The sequence below is a fragment of the Gavia stellata genome, chromosome 1, assembly GCF_030936135.1.
Source record: "Gavia stellata isolate bGavSte3 chromosome 1, bGavSte3.hap2, whole genome shotgun sequence".
Taxonomy (NCBI): Eukaryota; Metazoa; Chordata; class Aves; order Gaviiformes; family Gaviidae; genus Gavia; species Gavia stellata.
In genome coordinates, this window is record NC_082594.1 from 104,100,337 (window position 1) to 104,115,841 (window position 15,505).

Consider the following 15,505-nt stretch of genomic DNA (forward strand, 5'->3'; position numbering starts at 1 on the left):
TACTACAATTTTAGTAGCACAAATAGGTTTAAATCTTAGCAGCTATTTTTCCTTTTTGTTAATTGTATAAACCAACAACTAATCTTATAGGAGTTTTTGGGTGGTTTGAGGGTTTTGGTTTGTTTGTGGGTTTTTTTTTTTTTTTTAGGTTTTTAAGGTTTTTTTTTTCTTTTAAGTTTGGGTTGGATATAGTATACCCAGTCACAAGCGGAGTTCTCTGGTCACAAGCAGAGTTCCCCAGGGCTCAGTTTCAGGGCCAGTCTTGTTTAGTATCTTTATCGATGATCTAGATGAGGGGATTGAGTGCTCCCTCAGTAAGTTTGCAGACAACACCAAGTTGGGTGGGCGTGTTGATCTGCTCGAGGGTAAGAAGGCTCTGCAGAGGGATCTGGACAGGCTGGATTGATGGGCTGAGGCCAATTGTATGAGGTTCAACAAGGCCAAGTGCCGGGTCCTGCACTTTGGTCACAACAACCCCATGCAACGCTACAGGCCTGGGGACGAGTGGCTGGAAAGAGGAAATGGCCTCAAGTTGCGCCAGGGGATAGTTCAGGCTGGATATTAGGAAAAATTTCTTTACTGAGAGAGTGGTGAACCACTGGAATAAGCTGCCCAGGGAAGCGGTGGAGTCACCCTCACTGGAGGTATTGAAGGAATGTGTGGACATGGCATTGTGGGACATGGTTTAGTGGGCATGGTGGTGTTGGTTGATGGTTGGACTTGATGATCTTACAGGTCTTTTCTAACCTTAGTGATTCTGTGATTTTTGATTTAATGATGGCATCTCTGGATTAAGTGTTCAAAGAAGAAAGCTTAGGTTTTATCCAAACTATCTTATGATATTAATGTTAAGTTCAAATAAAATGATCCAGTCAATTGACACATATTCTAATGTTTGCTTTTCTTGATAATTAAGACGTATTGAGTATGATATTTTTATTACGTTATAGGAGCATTTGGGTGTCTTTCCATTTTGAACTCCTGCTTGAATGATAGAAGTATTGATTGTGATCACCTACTACCTGGAATACTAAAAATCATAATATCTTGGAAAAATGATAATGAGGACAGTTTTCTCTTTAGCTGGTGGGTGCAACTTTGAGATAATTTGACTTTTTTTTTTCATTTCTAAAACAAGAGTTTGAAAATAGAGTGGTTAACTCTAACAAAATCAACAAAAATTAATTTGTAAGTTACAACTGCCATCCACTGCTCTAATATTACATTTTTAACCCTTTGTAGAACTGCATCCCTCAGTTTAATATACCTCTCTTTAAGTATCTAATAACTCGTACTGAAGAAAATTACCTTGTGGTTGAAGGCTGGGAAACTAGGAGCTTTTTAATGCACCTAGATGTCAAGTGTTTTCAAAAGCATTCAGAACTGACCAACTTTTGTAGGTGTTGCTGGATATTTAGTTCTAAATTCTGATTGCTTATTTAGCTAGCAGAAAGACCAGCACAGATACCAGACTTAGGTGTCTGGTTTTTAAAATTCTGGAACTGAAAATGTAACTTGAAAAGCTTCCAGCAAGGAGCGAAAATATACTGAGGTTCCTTTGTCTTGATTATAGTGAGAAAAATCCAGGCAACAAAGTCTTGAAATAATGTGCACTATTTGGACACTTGAGAGCTTATATTTTATTTTCAAAATTAGTAACTTAAATGGTTATTTTTCCTGCATTGATTTAGTTAAAATTTCTAGATTTCATTGTTTACATAAGTATATTACTTGAGTGAATATGTAAATTGTACAATTTTAGGAATCTGTATAACACACAAATGAGCGAGTAGCTCTGATAGTCTATTTTGTACCTGTTGACTGACTTATTTAGACTTGGCAGCTAATGTAGTATTCTAACTTTGAAAGACAAGAGTTTCAAAAGCACGTAGGTCAGAGCCTGGTGTGAGACTAATTTGTTCTAAGAGGAGAAGTGAAGGCAAGAATATACATACTCATGTCTACAACATGAAGATATGTTAAGCTTTAGTTGTATTTTTATTGCAGCAATCTGAAAGAAACAAGTGCTCAGTTGCTTGGTTTCAACATAGAGATGATTCGTTACCTTCCCTTGTTGCTGAAGTATTCCACAGCTCCTTTGGCTGATAATGAATGGGACTTTATCATGTGCTCCATGCTGGCTTGGTTAGAGGTAATATGAAAGAGATTATTACTGACCATTGCATTGCAGCTTTTAATAGGATCCTCTGGATGCCCTCTGAACCTACTGGACTGATGGCAGGGGAGGGGAGGTTAAAAAAATAGGCTGTGAAATAACTACATTTTTATAATCTTACTGGGCTGCCTGATCAACATTTCATGATAAATCTTTGAAAGCTGTATGTTAAAAGTTCGCTTATCTATTTGCAAAGTGGAAAGTTGGGTATTAGGATGATACAGTAAAACACTGTAGAAGCTATGCCACATAGCAATTAAATTTGAACAAAGATCCATGAGGATTACCAAGAGGAATGGAAATCGGCGTGCTCCTAATGGCTCTTACTTAGAGTTTAGAACACAACAGTCTCAACAGTTTTAACTTTGTTTCATCTAATGTGTGTGTTCTTGTACTTTAGAGTAATGATCAATATTAATAGCTGGGTACTCAGCATTTCAAAGATAACTTATTTTAAAAAGCATCTCAGTCGAAATACTGAACTAAGAAAGTAAACTTCACCTACTGCATGAGTGCTAATGTTCCATCTCCAGTTTTGATGTACTTACCTTTTTAGATTGTTCTCTGGATATGGCAGGCACATAGTTATATCAGCTTAGCAAGTATTTGACACAGTGTTAAAAAGAATTGCACAAAATCCTTTTTTCATTGAACTTTGACAAAGGTAGCGTGTGGCTTAAAAGCACAAGCAATACTGTATCTTCTCTTTCTTTTTGTATATGGAGATGAAATTACCTCTCCCTTGAATTAATATGATGTTTAGTAATAGCATTGGTAATTGAAGAATAATTTTGAAATGTGTCTGCTATAGGTCTCTATGCTGAAAAATAATATCCCTTTATGTCATGTGAGACTTTGGTCTTAAAAATTAACTGAATGAAAAGCAGTATCTGCATTTCAATATCTGAATGATCACATGAAACATGAAAATTATATTCTAATGCTGTTAGAAAACAGGTCAAAGTGAATAGCTGACTACTTTATTATTCAAATAAAGATACAGAATCTTTCACCCTCTAGCTTGTGGGGTGGTGTTTTTTGTTTTTTTTTTTTGTTGTTTTTGGGTTTTTTTAATTATAGCACCATCTGTCACTACACACAAGGGCAGGCTGGAAACTACCATGTGGCCTTTCTTGGTCTCAGGATTAATCTTCTTACCTATGCTGTATGTCCCTCAAAATTGTATTTTTTTTTTTTTTTTATTTAAAAAAAAACAAACAGCAAACTTGTGTGAAAAACTTGTTGCATAGATTAAGTGCTTGGGAATATTGTATGATATTTCTTTTTTGGGGAAACTAGTAAGAATAAAAATAAAAAGAAGGAGCTATGTTGGGGGAGAGGAAATATTCTCCTGATTGCCAGCCACTTCAGTAATTTCCAGTTTACAATATTGACAATTTCTTTCTGCAATTTGGAAATAATATTGGTACAGCTTTTATGTTTGGGAGAGAAAAGTGAGAGCACTTCACAGATCAGTTTTGGCTCACTGGGCTGCACAAGTGCTCCAGATAAGCTACAGCTGTGTACATTTCTATTTGAATCCACTTGGTGGCAGTTTCTTTCTGTCGTTATACAGGAGGTCATATAAAGGAAGCAATCCAGGATTCTAAATGTTGATGAGACTTGGAAATAATTTTCAGCAAGTCTTCCTGAAATACGGATTATATTTTTAAACTTTTTTCTTTTTTCCCCCAAATTGTTTTAAAATGCAATTGAGTCTTCTTTGAAATTATACTTTCTGGTAAAGACAGGGAATGTGAAACAGATATTTTAAAGCAAATTTGTAATTAAGAAATCATACTCTTTTTTTTTTTTTTTTCCCTCCTAGACAACCAGTGAAAACCGTTCGCTTTATCATGTCCCGCTTGTGCAGATTTTTGCTTGTGTCAGTTGTGACTTGGCATCTGCCCTTAGTGCTTACTTTGAAGATGCAGCTCCTGAAACTACTGAAAACCTTCCTTTGAACTTGATCAGTGAATGGAAGGAATTCTTTTCTGAAGGAATTCACAATTTGCTGTTACCTTTGTTGGTGAAAGTCACAGGCAAGTATATGGCAATGAGGGGAATAGTGGTACCTGTCAGGCTATTCTGAAATAGAACTTGACAGGCTGTATTATTGAATTTATAGGAATATTATGTCGACATAGCTTATAAAAACTAACTTTTTTGAATGCTTATATGCTAATTAGTAAGGTAATTGCACTTAACATTGTGACTTTTAATGTTAGATGGATTCTGATAAGCAGAGTCTGAGTTGTTTTTAGTAATGCTTGTTTATGATACCATCCATACATTCTGTATTACAGCTTGTCTTTCTCTAATTTAAACAGGAGAAACCAAAAATGCATCTGAAGGCTCCTTTCAGAACTCTGTATTAACATCTTTGGGTGAAGCTCTAACATATATCTCGAAGGACCAGTTGTTAAACCATAAATTGCCAGCCAAGTTTGTTGCAGGCCAGAAAACAAATCTTCCAGATAAACTCCAGACTCTACTAAATACATTATCTCCATTGTTGCTTTTCCGGGCTAGACCTGTACAGGTTTCTGTCTACCATATTTTGTATAAGTAAGAATTAACAAATTTCTCACTTCCCTCACCTCCCCCCGCTTTTTTTTTTTAATATGTGCTGTAGAACATGCACTTAATAGATGTGTTCAGCAAAGTCATGTTCCATTATGGGAGAAAAATCCTTAACTGGGCAATTTATGTTTTGTGTTGGAGAACATTATATAAAGCTATGAATGCTAAATTTAATTGTAGAAGTAGACTAAATATATACTGAGAAATTTTACTGCAGTACATGAAGATACAATTTATTTTCTGTAGCATAGTTACATGGATATCAGTATCATAACCATAAAGCTATTTATTTTTAGCCCCTATTTTAACACTCAGAGAATCCTAAAATGTAACCTGAAATATTCCAGGTTTGATCTGGGTTTGACAGTATCATTAAATAGTATGACCTTTTTGTTTTCACTGGTTTAGATAAGAAAATGAAGAAAGTTAATAAAAATGGGTAGTATTCTTGTGAACTTTTTGGATATCTCTAGTACCAAAAGAGAGAATACAGAATTTGAAAAATAGTATCTGCATTTGACTGCCCAAAATGCAGATTGCGAGGCAGATGGCTTAAGCGTTAGAAGCTACCATTATCTTTCACTTATACTGGGGCATAAAGTTGCAATAGCTTTATTCGGAGATTGAGAAGTTTATTTTAGCATGACTCAGGAAGTGTAAAAGGTCTGGAAAAGGACTGAGCAAAGGCATGTGCTCGTTGGCTGTCAGGAACCAACTTTGCAATGGTGACATGTCTTTTAAAGATTCTGTGTTGTTATTAAGAAATAATTGGCATTATTTTATTGCTTATCATTAATGTTGACATTGATAAGCGAAGAACTATGCATCACATGTATTAAAATAGTAAAAATTAAATCTAATTTCCTTTCCATATTTCTATAGATTAATGCCTGAATTGCCTAAATTTGATGATGAAGATCTCAAATCTTATGGTGATGAAGAGGAGGAATCAGCATTGTATGTATTTTTTCCTTATGCTTTTTACGACTGTTTTCCATATTTTTAAACTGTGTTACAAGACTTGAGATTTACAGCAGAGTAGTCATCTGTCAGGAGATGTTAAAAGAAAAAAAAAATTACATGGTTATGACAATAGGGTCATAAATATTGAAAATATTCAGTACAATTGGTTAAGTCTGCCTTTGTGCTAAACCTGGAAACAGTATTTGCTATTGTTTTCTAGGTACAGTTACGAGAGTAAGTGCAACATATATGCTCTGTATTATATTTTTACTGGACTGCTGTATTCAGAATGCGTCCAGCTGCACAGGTAGCTTCAGTTTCTTGAACCTCCAAAATTGACCAGGGTGTTTTATACAGCTTGAATCCGATAAAGTCAACAATTTGAAGAGGGAATATGGTAACTGATTTAAAAAAAAAGTAATTTTTTTTTTTTTTTACCTTAGGCCAATGGTTAATACTTTTTTTTACTATGGAGCTGCAAAAGGCTTTTTAATCCAATGCCAAAGCCCAAACCCAACACATTCAGTGATTAGGAGATCCATTGTTCAGTTGTGCCTTTGTTGGTGTGACTTGACAAACAAAGCAAGCAACCAAACCAGCTGTCCATGATGTAGGTTAAATCAGCTCAGCCATAGACCACTTTCAGATTAAGTGATCAGCATTCCATTTATATTCATCTTCTAAGAGGTAAAAACACCAACTCTCCATTTCAGGAAAAAAAATAAAAATCTTTAAATCTAGCACTAATGGGTGAATCTGAAAGTAAATTTTCCTGTAATAAAAGGCCCCCTTTTTTTATGTTCTACATACCTGGCTTTACTAATGGGTTTCTAGGAAAGCTGTGAATATAAATGCAGTTAATGCTGTGCTCAAGATTTGAGTTTACTGTGCCAGATAACATTTTTCCATAGATCACCTCCAGCGGCTCTTATGTCTGTCCTGGCCACTCAAGAACTCTTGCTAGAAAACATCTTGGAATGCATTCCAGTTGGAGAATTTGCAGTTATTCAGCCCCTGAGTGATGAGTTCTGCCTTGTGCTAGGATATCTTCTCACTTGGAAGTTAACATTAGCTTTCTTTAAAGCAGCTTCTTCTCAGGTATATGTTCAGAGTCTTTCCTTTTAACTGAATTTCTTAACATGCTTATTTGGTTTGAATCTTGAAGCTTCATCCAGCCTTTTTGTTCTTTTAATTATGTAACTTCCTACCTCTTGTTTTTGTGGAATTAGTGGAATTCTGAAAGCACTTTCTGCACTGCAATAGTTAAGGATGGTAATATTAGAGTAATAAAGAATTAAGATTCCTTAATAGATGATTCTTTCTGGCTTTTTCAAACTAGCTTGCTACATTTTATGATCTTCTAATCATTCAAAATGGTGCAGAGAACTAAATCACTCTCCTGAACGCTTGTTCTGAATCACAGTCTTCCTTTTCCTCCCTACATAGTTGTATTATTTACAGAGAAAGCTATATTTGTTAAGTCTTATCTGTATTTTGTGTGGGTTGTTTTGTTTTGTTTGTTTTTTTAACACTATCAGCTGCGAGTTCTCTACTCACAATACCTGAGAAGAACTAAAAGCTTGAATAAACTGCTTTATCACTTGTTCAGGCTTATGCCTGAAAACCCTGTCTTTTCTGGGCCAACTTCAGAAGTTCCAAATAAGGACACAAAAACATTCTTTACCGAAGAGCTTCATTTAGATGTCAAAGGTTAGTTAAAAACTGTATTTGTGTATTTGAGAGAGTTTTGATATTGCTGAAGTTTAAATATGCTTTTCTGCTTAAAAATACATGTTTAGAAAATCTTACCTATAAAATAGATACACACACATACACAAATACATACATATGTTTAAAAACCTGTGGCTAACACTCCCCATTTGAAGCTTAACCAAAGTTGAAATGTTTATCAGAAAAATCGGGAGGGGGGCAAAAAATCCCAAATCAAAACAGGAAATGCTTAGATTATTCACTTAGGGCAGAAATAATACATTGCTACTATCTGAATTCTGAATGTACGCAAAGATTCCAAATACTAAGTATGTGTGATCTATTCTGGGACTTCTCCATTGCTTCTACATAATTTTTTATGCTAAATGGAATGTCTGGTTTTTTTCTTCTATTTTAATACATAAGTAAAAAAATTAAAAATATATTTTAATATATATTTTTCAAATGTTTGAGACGTTTAATTGTGTGTTGTTTTCATCACGCTGTTCAGAAGACCAAGTTAATCAACCCTGATGAGAGAAGATACAGTGTTTGGTTTTTTTTTAGCTGAGAAACATGAAAAAGAGAATTAGTTTTGAAAGTTACTTCATTGAAATTGCTATTTTATGTACCTGTATAGATGTAAGCAAAAATACTGAGTTTTCATTTCTTAATTTTTTGCTTGAACTTCACTGTATGTTGCAGAACAATTTATCTGGATGACAGTAAGAAAGAATTACTAACATGACATCCCAAGAGAAAGATTTCCCTTAACTCTTTATGCACTTCTATAGAACACTGCAAACCTCAAAGGTGCTCCAAACATCTTATGGTTTGTTCATGCCGAAGTGAGCATTTTGTCATTTCTAGGGTATAAAATTATTCTTGATTTCTGGTAGTCCACCTAGAGTTCATCTCAAAATAAGAAGATGCATTCCCAGTTGTGAAGCATTATTCTAAGAAACAAACAAACCAGACTGATGGAGAAAGGCAGAGTCAAACAAGCACTTATAGTAGCAAATATAGAAAGAGCATGTACATGAAATTCCCTTTGCCAGTTATGTTAGTATCAAAATTTTTGTATGTGGTGTGGAGGAACCAACATTTGTGACTGTGTTAGAGTATTTCAGCATCCTATCTTTCCCTCCCAGGGACAGGAGTCCTGTCATCCCAGATTCCGCACTTGGCCTGCTCTGTGTACCATATAACACTCAAAGACTTGCCAGCCATGGTCAGGCTTTGGTGGAATAGCTGTGAGAAACGTGTCTTCAATGTTGTGGATAAATTTACAAGCAAATATGTCAGCAGCGTGCTTTCTTCGCAGGAAATATCTTCTGTTCAGACTAGCACACAGTTATTTAATGGCATGACGGTTAGTAAGACTTTTTGTCCTTTGTTTGATTTACTTTAGTTTTTTGCAAACATTTTAAGAAATGTTACTTCTCAGAACCAGACTGTATTACAGTGTTTTATACGATTGAATTTTTGTTGTTCTAAATGATTGATGAAAACATAATTTAGTTTGGTATCAATATTTTAAGTTGATGTTTATTAATGTTCTGTTTGGAAAAAATAGAAAAGAATGGGTTTTATGATGTTGGAGAGATGCAGGAGGTAAGTGGAAAATACTGCTATGAATATACTTCTTTTTGGTTTATTAAAAAATGTATTCAATCAGTAGATTGAAAAATGGCTGGTAATTTCTTTTTGGTTTGCCAAGATATAAGTGGATTTTTATTTTCTTTGACCAAAGTATTTTCCTGGTCTAGGAAAATTATTTAATGTGTGTAGTAAAGTTTTTATGTTTTTTATATATATAGATAGAGATATAAAAAAATTTTTTTTTAATATGTACAATTTTTTTCATAGGTAAAAGCTCGGTCTGCAGCACGGGAAGTCATTGCTACCTATTCAGTTGATGATATATTTATTGAACTAATAATACAGCTTCCATCAAATTACCCACTGGGATCCATAACAGTTGAGAGTGGAAAGAGGGTTGGTGTGGCTGTACAGCAATGGCGCAATTGGATGCTACAGTTAAGCACGTATCTTACACATCAGGTGAGTTTAGAGAAAGCCCATAGTTTGAAAACTTGAGTCCTGATAATAGAAGAATATTCCTAGTAATGTAATATTATTTAGATCTGTATAATGGATCTCATCAGTAGATCTCAAAGGACTTCATAGAATTGGTCACTCTTACCATCTGAAACAGAGGTAAAATTATCTGTCTAGTAAGTTGTGTTAAATCCATAGCCAAAATTGAAAATTTAGATCTCTTAAGACATGGGCCAGTGTTTGCCCCATGTGGCAGTGCCATCTCAACTATAATTTGAAAAAAAAAAGCAAAACAAAACCAAACTGAAAACCCAAATACATTAAATTCTCCAAAAGATTGGTGGTTGATGAAGTTGCATCATCTGTGGTTAGAACAAAACAAAACAGTGACTGAAAATTTTAAAATCCCCTTTTAAGTGCTCCTAAGTGCATTCTTTTCATTGTGACGAATGCTTGCATTTGTATAGATTAGACTATCATCTGTATTTCATGTGTTGGCTTGATAATTAATTCACTGCATATATTGCATATAATTTCAGATTATAAAGCCTTCAGGCTTTGTTTCCTTCATGTGCTTATGAATAACAGTAAGAATATTCTGAAGAATTCTACAGTATTAACAGCTCTTTCTCCTCTGTTAGAATGGAAGTATTATGGAAGGCTTATCTTTGTGGAAAAATAATGTGGATAAACGTTTTGAGGGCGTTGAAGATTGCATGATCTGTTTTTCAGTCATTCATGGTTCCAACTATTCTCTTCCCAAAAAAGCTTGCAGAACATGCAAGAAAAAGTTTCATTCAGCTTGCTTGGTAAGTACCCAGACTAAGGTGGTTTTTTTTAAAATAGGCAAAATATCCATTTATAGTTTGAACCAGGAACTTCTGTTGTAATACCGTAAATTCTCTATGATGTCATTGGAGTACTTGGGATTGACTGAACTCATAAATTATTTGTACGGATTTGTATTACAGTACTAAGCTGTAATGAGAGAGGGTTGCTACACTTCACAGATAATAACTATCCATTTTGTGTTCACTAAGACATCAGCGATTACATCTATGTAGGGTGTAGCAACAGCATCTTGTTGTTATCAGCTCAGATATGGGAATAGAAAAGGTTAAATTTAAATTTATGCAGCATGCTCTTTAGTAAACTATGCTGATCTGGATAATTAACATTTAACTGTATCCAAGTCATCATAGGCATTGGTTGTATGGTTATAGAGTATACTGGAACAGGTTGGCATCTGTATGGCCATACACTGGAGGAATTATTGCTGCTATAAAAATGCTGGCTTTTTATTGTAAAATGAGACTGGACAATAATTCTTTTGTGTTGTTTTTTAGAATAAAACTTTAGTATTCTGTGTGTGTAACATGTACATGCATACATACACAAGTGGTTTTTTACTCTTTCTTGTTTGTTTTTTTTAAGTATAGTTAATGTTTTGATAGTTATCCATTGGCAAATAGTGGGTATTATTGGTGATAAACCAGTGTTCCTGATATTCAGCTTGCATTCGTATGTTAAACAGTGGTATTTCTCTTTCAGTACAAATGGTTCACATCCAGCAACAAATCCACCTGTCCACTCTGTCGGGAGACATTTTTCTGAAATAAAACGGTCTTTCTTCTTTCTGTGAGCTAAGTAATAAATGAAGAGGAGGCAATAAACTATATGTTGAAAGAAGCTAACTTGGAATAATGTCAGTTACTTTAAATTCTTGACTAGTGGGATATGACACATAATGACCTCTGGACTGTTTTTTGTAAGTTTGAAGATTCTTCTTTGATACAAAGAAATATATAAGAATAATTTATTTTAATTTGTATATTTTTAAGGTATTGAGATATGTTAAAAATTCAGAAGTAATGCAGTTATGTCTGAAAAGTGGTGTTTAAGCCACAGCATAGTTGATTTTAGGTATATTCTAACATGGTGTTATGCACTTAACCCAGATCATGCCTTTTTAATATAACAGGTGAATTTAACATAGATGGTATAAAGAACTGATTTTTTTATTATAGTACATTTATAATAGTTCCTCTTACAGGGGAAAAAAGAATGTTATTGCTCTTAGACATTAAGGCATGGAACTAGGGTGATAACCTTCTGTTAAAGCGTAAAATTTAAACATAGCATGCTCTAAATTAACATGTTTATAAACTGAGCTTTCACCTTTAACAGTCTCGTTTTTCCCAAAAAAACTCAGCCACCCAGCACCCTAAAAACATGAAAACTTGGCAGCCCAAGTAAGTAGAGAGAGTACAATCATTCCTGCATGACAATGAAAAACACTACCTATTTATTGACAATTGGCTCTTGAAGAGAAGGCATACACACTGTCAATTCTTGTTTTCGTTATTTTGGTTAATGCCTTTATTAGCTGGCAAATTAACTATCACTGAATGTACACTTTACTTCCACTGTCCTATAATAATAAGGACTTCAAGTGAACATGACAGATGTATCAGAATTTAATACTGTCTTCAATTACACATTTTTTTCATGCCTTTTTTTTTTTAACAGCAGTAGCATACTAATATATTCTAACTTGGATGGTATTTGTGGTGGATTTCTTTGAAAAGTCAATAAAAGGGGAGCAATAAATGACTTCTGTCAATCTGTGTAGTCTCTGGATTGCTGTCTCTTCCTCTGTGTGATAAACATTCAGAAATCGATAGTATAAATTTTCAGATGCCAAGTTTATGATGTACTCAATTGGCTGTACCTCAACAGCTGTTTCTTTTAAGATTCTGTATGTTTTCTCAAAGTTGGTCCCTTTCGAGGTGACAGCTCTAGAAATTATTTTTAGCTGTTGATAACTTAAGGCTATATTTTTAACAGGTAGCACTGGGTTTCCAGAAGAGAAATTTCCTGACATCTTTGGAGAGAGAATGGAAAGGATTTAAAACTGGTATTGAAAAGGTCTAACTGAAAACAGATTAAGGAGCAAGCTGTATTGTTTTTGTATTTACTGATACTAAACCTCCAGGATTGTCTCCATTGCATCACTTTGTTTCAGACCAGACTGGTTATTCTAAATTACTTATTTGCAAGTTCAATAACTGATTTGAAGGCTAGTTGGGGTTAACCAGGTATTGCTTGGAAAGAGACATCTTAAACTCTTCTAGCAGACCCTAACTTGCAAGTTGCCTACTAAGAACAGCCTTGTGGAGAGCTTTTGTCTTGGTTTTGTTAGAATGAAGAAGTGCAGGTGCTTGCAAAGCAAGTGTGTCTTTTGACGCTGGTATACTTGCTGATAGAGCAATGCCTAGGGGTATGGGGGAGCAGAATTTTTGCTTTCTTCTTGGTAAGTTTGACACTACGTAGAAAGTCTCTATCTACCATGTGGCTTATTCTTATGTGCACTGAACACAGCAGTATGCCTCCCAAAACCCTCCAGAAAGTGTTGCGTTCTTTTGGTCTTCTAGGAGAAGGGAATAGGTGTGCCCTGGCAAATGCTAAATGTACATGCAGGCCTCTGTGTAGTCATAGCAAGCTTCAAAATAAAAAAAAAAAAAAATGTTACCTGGCCTGTCACTAATTCCCAGTCTTCACCAGGATGATGGTAGCATAATAGGAATCAGTTCTTGCAGAACTCACTTATGTGCTTCCACTAAAGGTGCAGCAGACAGTAATATGGTGGGGCCAGGAGAATGGACTCAGGATTTACTGAAGTGGCCATACATATTTTCTTGTCCAAATATCCATTTGTTAGACAGTCCTGTGCAATCGTTTTTTGTTGAAAGCATGTATGTTTTATTACACTTTCTGTTCTGATCTTCTATTCTGATTTTCATTATTCTGTCCTTTATAATTTAAAACGGCATACACTGTTAAGCATTGTGATCTACTGTGCCAGATGACTGCCCTTTTTTATCTTTGATTACCTCTTTTAAAACTAATTCTTTAGTTTTAATCTGTCTAGCTTTTACTTATAGCTGCCTTTTGTTAAACTTGTAGTTTGATTCTATTATGTGTTTTGACTACATCTTAAAGTTGTCTTTTGGTGTTGTTGATTGTGCTCAGCAACCTAACTTTGTTAGTAAAAGTGGTTAACAACGTAAAACTCCTAGAGCAGTCTGAGGATGACAGCATTTTGGTTCATTCAAATAGCCCTACGGCTGTAATTATGACCTCAAAACCCATGACTCTACACAAAAGGAAAATTGCTAAGCATAAAACCTCCTCTCCTTACAGTTCTGTAAAGTAAAACTGAAAAAAAAAAAAAGTGTGGCTTTGCAAATCGTCTGTCATCAAGTCAAAAAGGTTCTAGAAGTAGGAGGCAGTCGAACTGAAATACGACTTTTCAGAACTGACTAGTTCGTAAGCTGCAAGAACAAAACTTTGCTTAAATTCTTCAATGGAAAACTGCGGCAACATGTTCTTTCATAGATGGCCACAAAGTTTCCTCTCAGTTTCTCAACTTTGACATTCCTTAGACAAGTTATTCAGAAGGTAAGAATCAACAAAGCTCCAAGTCTACCCTCACTTTGGTCAATGAAATGCATTTTTTTAGACTTAATAGTTTCAAGTACTAGAATTTCTTTTAAATAGCATAAATGTCAAGTAGTATCCTTAACATGACTGAGTCTTCCCTCTAAACCCTCCTACTGCATGTTTGTGTTCTGATTAATGTTTTCTGTCAATTTGTTTTTATATAGATGAAGTTACTGAAGCGGATGCATTAGCTGTGTTTGAATTGTTGAATTGAATTGCAGTGTTGCTCTTCAGTAGTCTTCTAAGCTGGGGAATGGTGACTCTTAGGATGTAAAACAATCACCACTGCACACTTCCTGCTATCCAATCATTTCGGTGTTTTCTTCAGGATGGTATAAGGAACAACTTTTATGCCAGACCCGCATAAGTTGACTTTTGACCTGTATCAGTTGGAAACAGCTTCTCGCATTCCATTGTGGTAAAATACCTCAAATGGTCTAGCTAGGTCTGTAGTTGCCTGTTTCTGCTAACAGTACCTACCCTTCTTACGTGTTACTCTGCCTGTCCAAAACCTGCTTTTTTTCAGTCTCCTAGAGAAGTTTTTTAGGTGGTCAGATCAAAACATGGAAGAACTTTTAATGTTTGTACAAGCTGGGTAAGTACAGAGTCATAAGTTTAGTTCTGAAGTCTTAAATGGAATAGTCTTTTAGAGCCTCAGCAGCCTACCAAAAAACCCTTGGACTTTAGTCCACATAAAAGAGCTAGCTAATGGTTTATCATAACATCACTTAAAGTTTCTGTTGACACAAACCCTTAAAAGTCAGTTTCTTTGCAAGCATTCTCCCAGAGAGGGCTAGTGGTGCTGCATACCTGAGTGGTCTCTACCTTTGTGCTGCATGTGAGCAAAACACCTTCCTCATAGGATTGTGCCCACCGCACAGCACCTAATGCCGCTGGGACAATGCAGTATTTAGAACCTTCTGTGGGCACCAGGAGGGGGAGGAGGCTGCAGAGGAAGGCTCTTCATCAAGGTCTGGTAGTCAGGAAATAGCTTCCTATTTTGGCTAGTGATTTTGAGAGAGGACTTTTGTTCCGCTTCTCTACTTACAGTCATTGTTTTCAGCTCCCTAGCCTTTTTAATAGCACATGCTTTTTTTTCCCCCTTAATACCTTTTTATGGATGAGAACTCTTAATCTAATCTACATCTCCATAGTTGTACCCTCCTTGTAAAATGGCATAAAAGGGAGCACAATCACCACAATATTTTCCCCAGAAGAATTCAGGACAGTAATAGCTTGCCTTTGTCCCAGCTCTTGAGGTACACTTACTGCATCTTTCTGTTCAGAAGTACACTGTTTCCTTACTATAGAAACAAACTCAGTAACTGTACCTTAGACCTGTAAGAGTGCCTGACACTACATCAAAATGAGTAATAGAGATTTCAAATATTCATTTAAACCCAGCATAGGCATAGACTACCTATTAAAACAGGAAGAATTGTATCAAGTACATTATTTTAATAAGCCACAATGACAAATATACAAATACCTATTTATAGAGGGAAAAGT

The 15,505-nt window shown here is 35.2% G+C and overlaps 1 protein-coding gene across 2 annotated transcripts in view; it reads left to right on the forward strand.

Annotated features, from left to right (window-relative positions):
* The window catches only part of LTN1 (listerin E3 ubiquitin protein ligase 1), a 32,115-nt gene extending 20,025 nt beyond the window's left edge, over nucleotides 1-12,090 (forward strand). For both annotated transcript variants that reach the window (XM_059818833.1, XM_059818840.1), the window contains 11 exons: nucleotides 951-1,086; nucleotides 2,008-2,152; nucleotides 4,005-4,218; nucleotides 4,507-4,744; nucleotides 5,642-5,716; nucleotides 6,634-6,820; nucleotides 7,261-7,432; nucleotides 8,584-8,804; nucleotides 9,302-9,496; nucleotides 10,135-10,302; nucleotides 11,045-12,090. In XM_059818833.1, the coding sequence (XP_059674816.1) occupies nucleotides 951-1,086; nucleotides 2,008-2,152; nucleotides 4,005-4,218; nucleotides 4,507-4,744; nucleotides 5,642-5,716; nucleotides 6,634-6,820; nucleotides 7,261-7,432; nucleotides 8,584-8,804; nucleotides 9,302-9,496; nucleotides 10,135-10,302; nucleotides 11,045-11,107 (1,814 nt within the window). In that variant the 3' untranslated portion in view covers nucleotides 11,108-12,090. The remainder of the gene's footprint in view (nucleotides 1-950; nucleotides 1,087-2,007; nucleotides 2,153-4,004; nucleotides 4,219-4,506; nucleotides 4,745-5,641; nucleotides 5,717-6,633; nucleotides 6,821-7,260; nucleotides 7,433-8,583; nucleotides 8,805-9,301; nucleotides 9,497-10,134; nucleotides 10,303-11,044) is intronic.
* The last annotated feature ends 3,415 nt before the right edge of the window (nucleotides 12,091-15,505 follow it).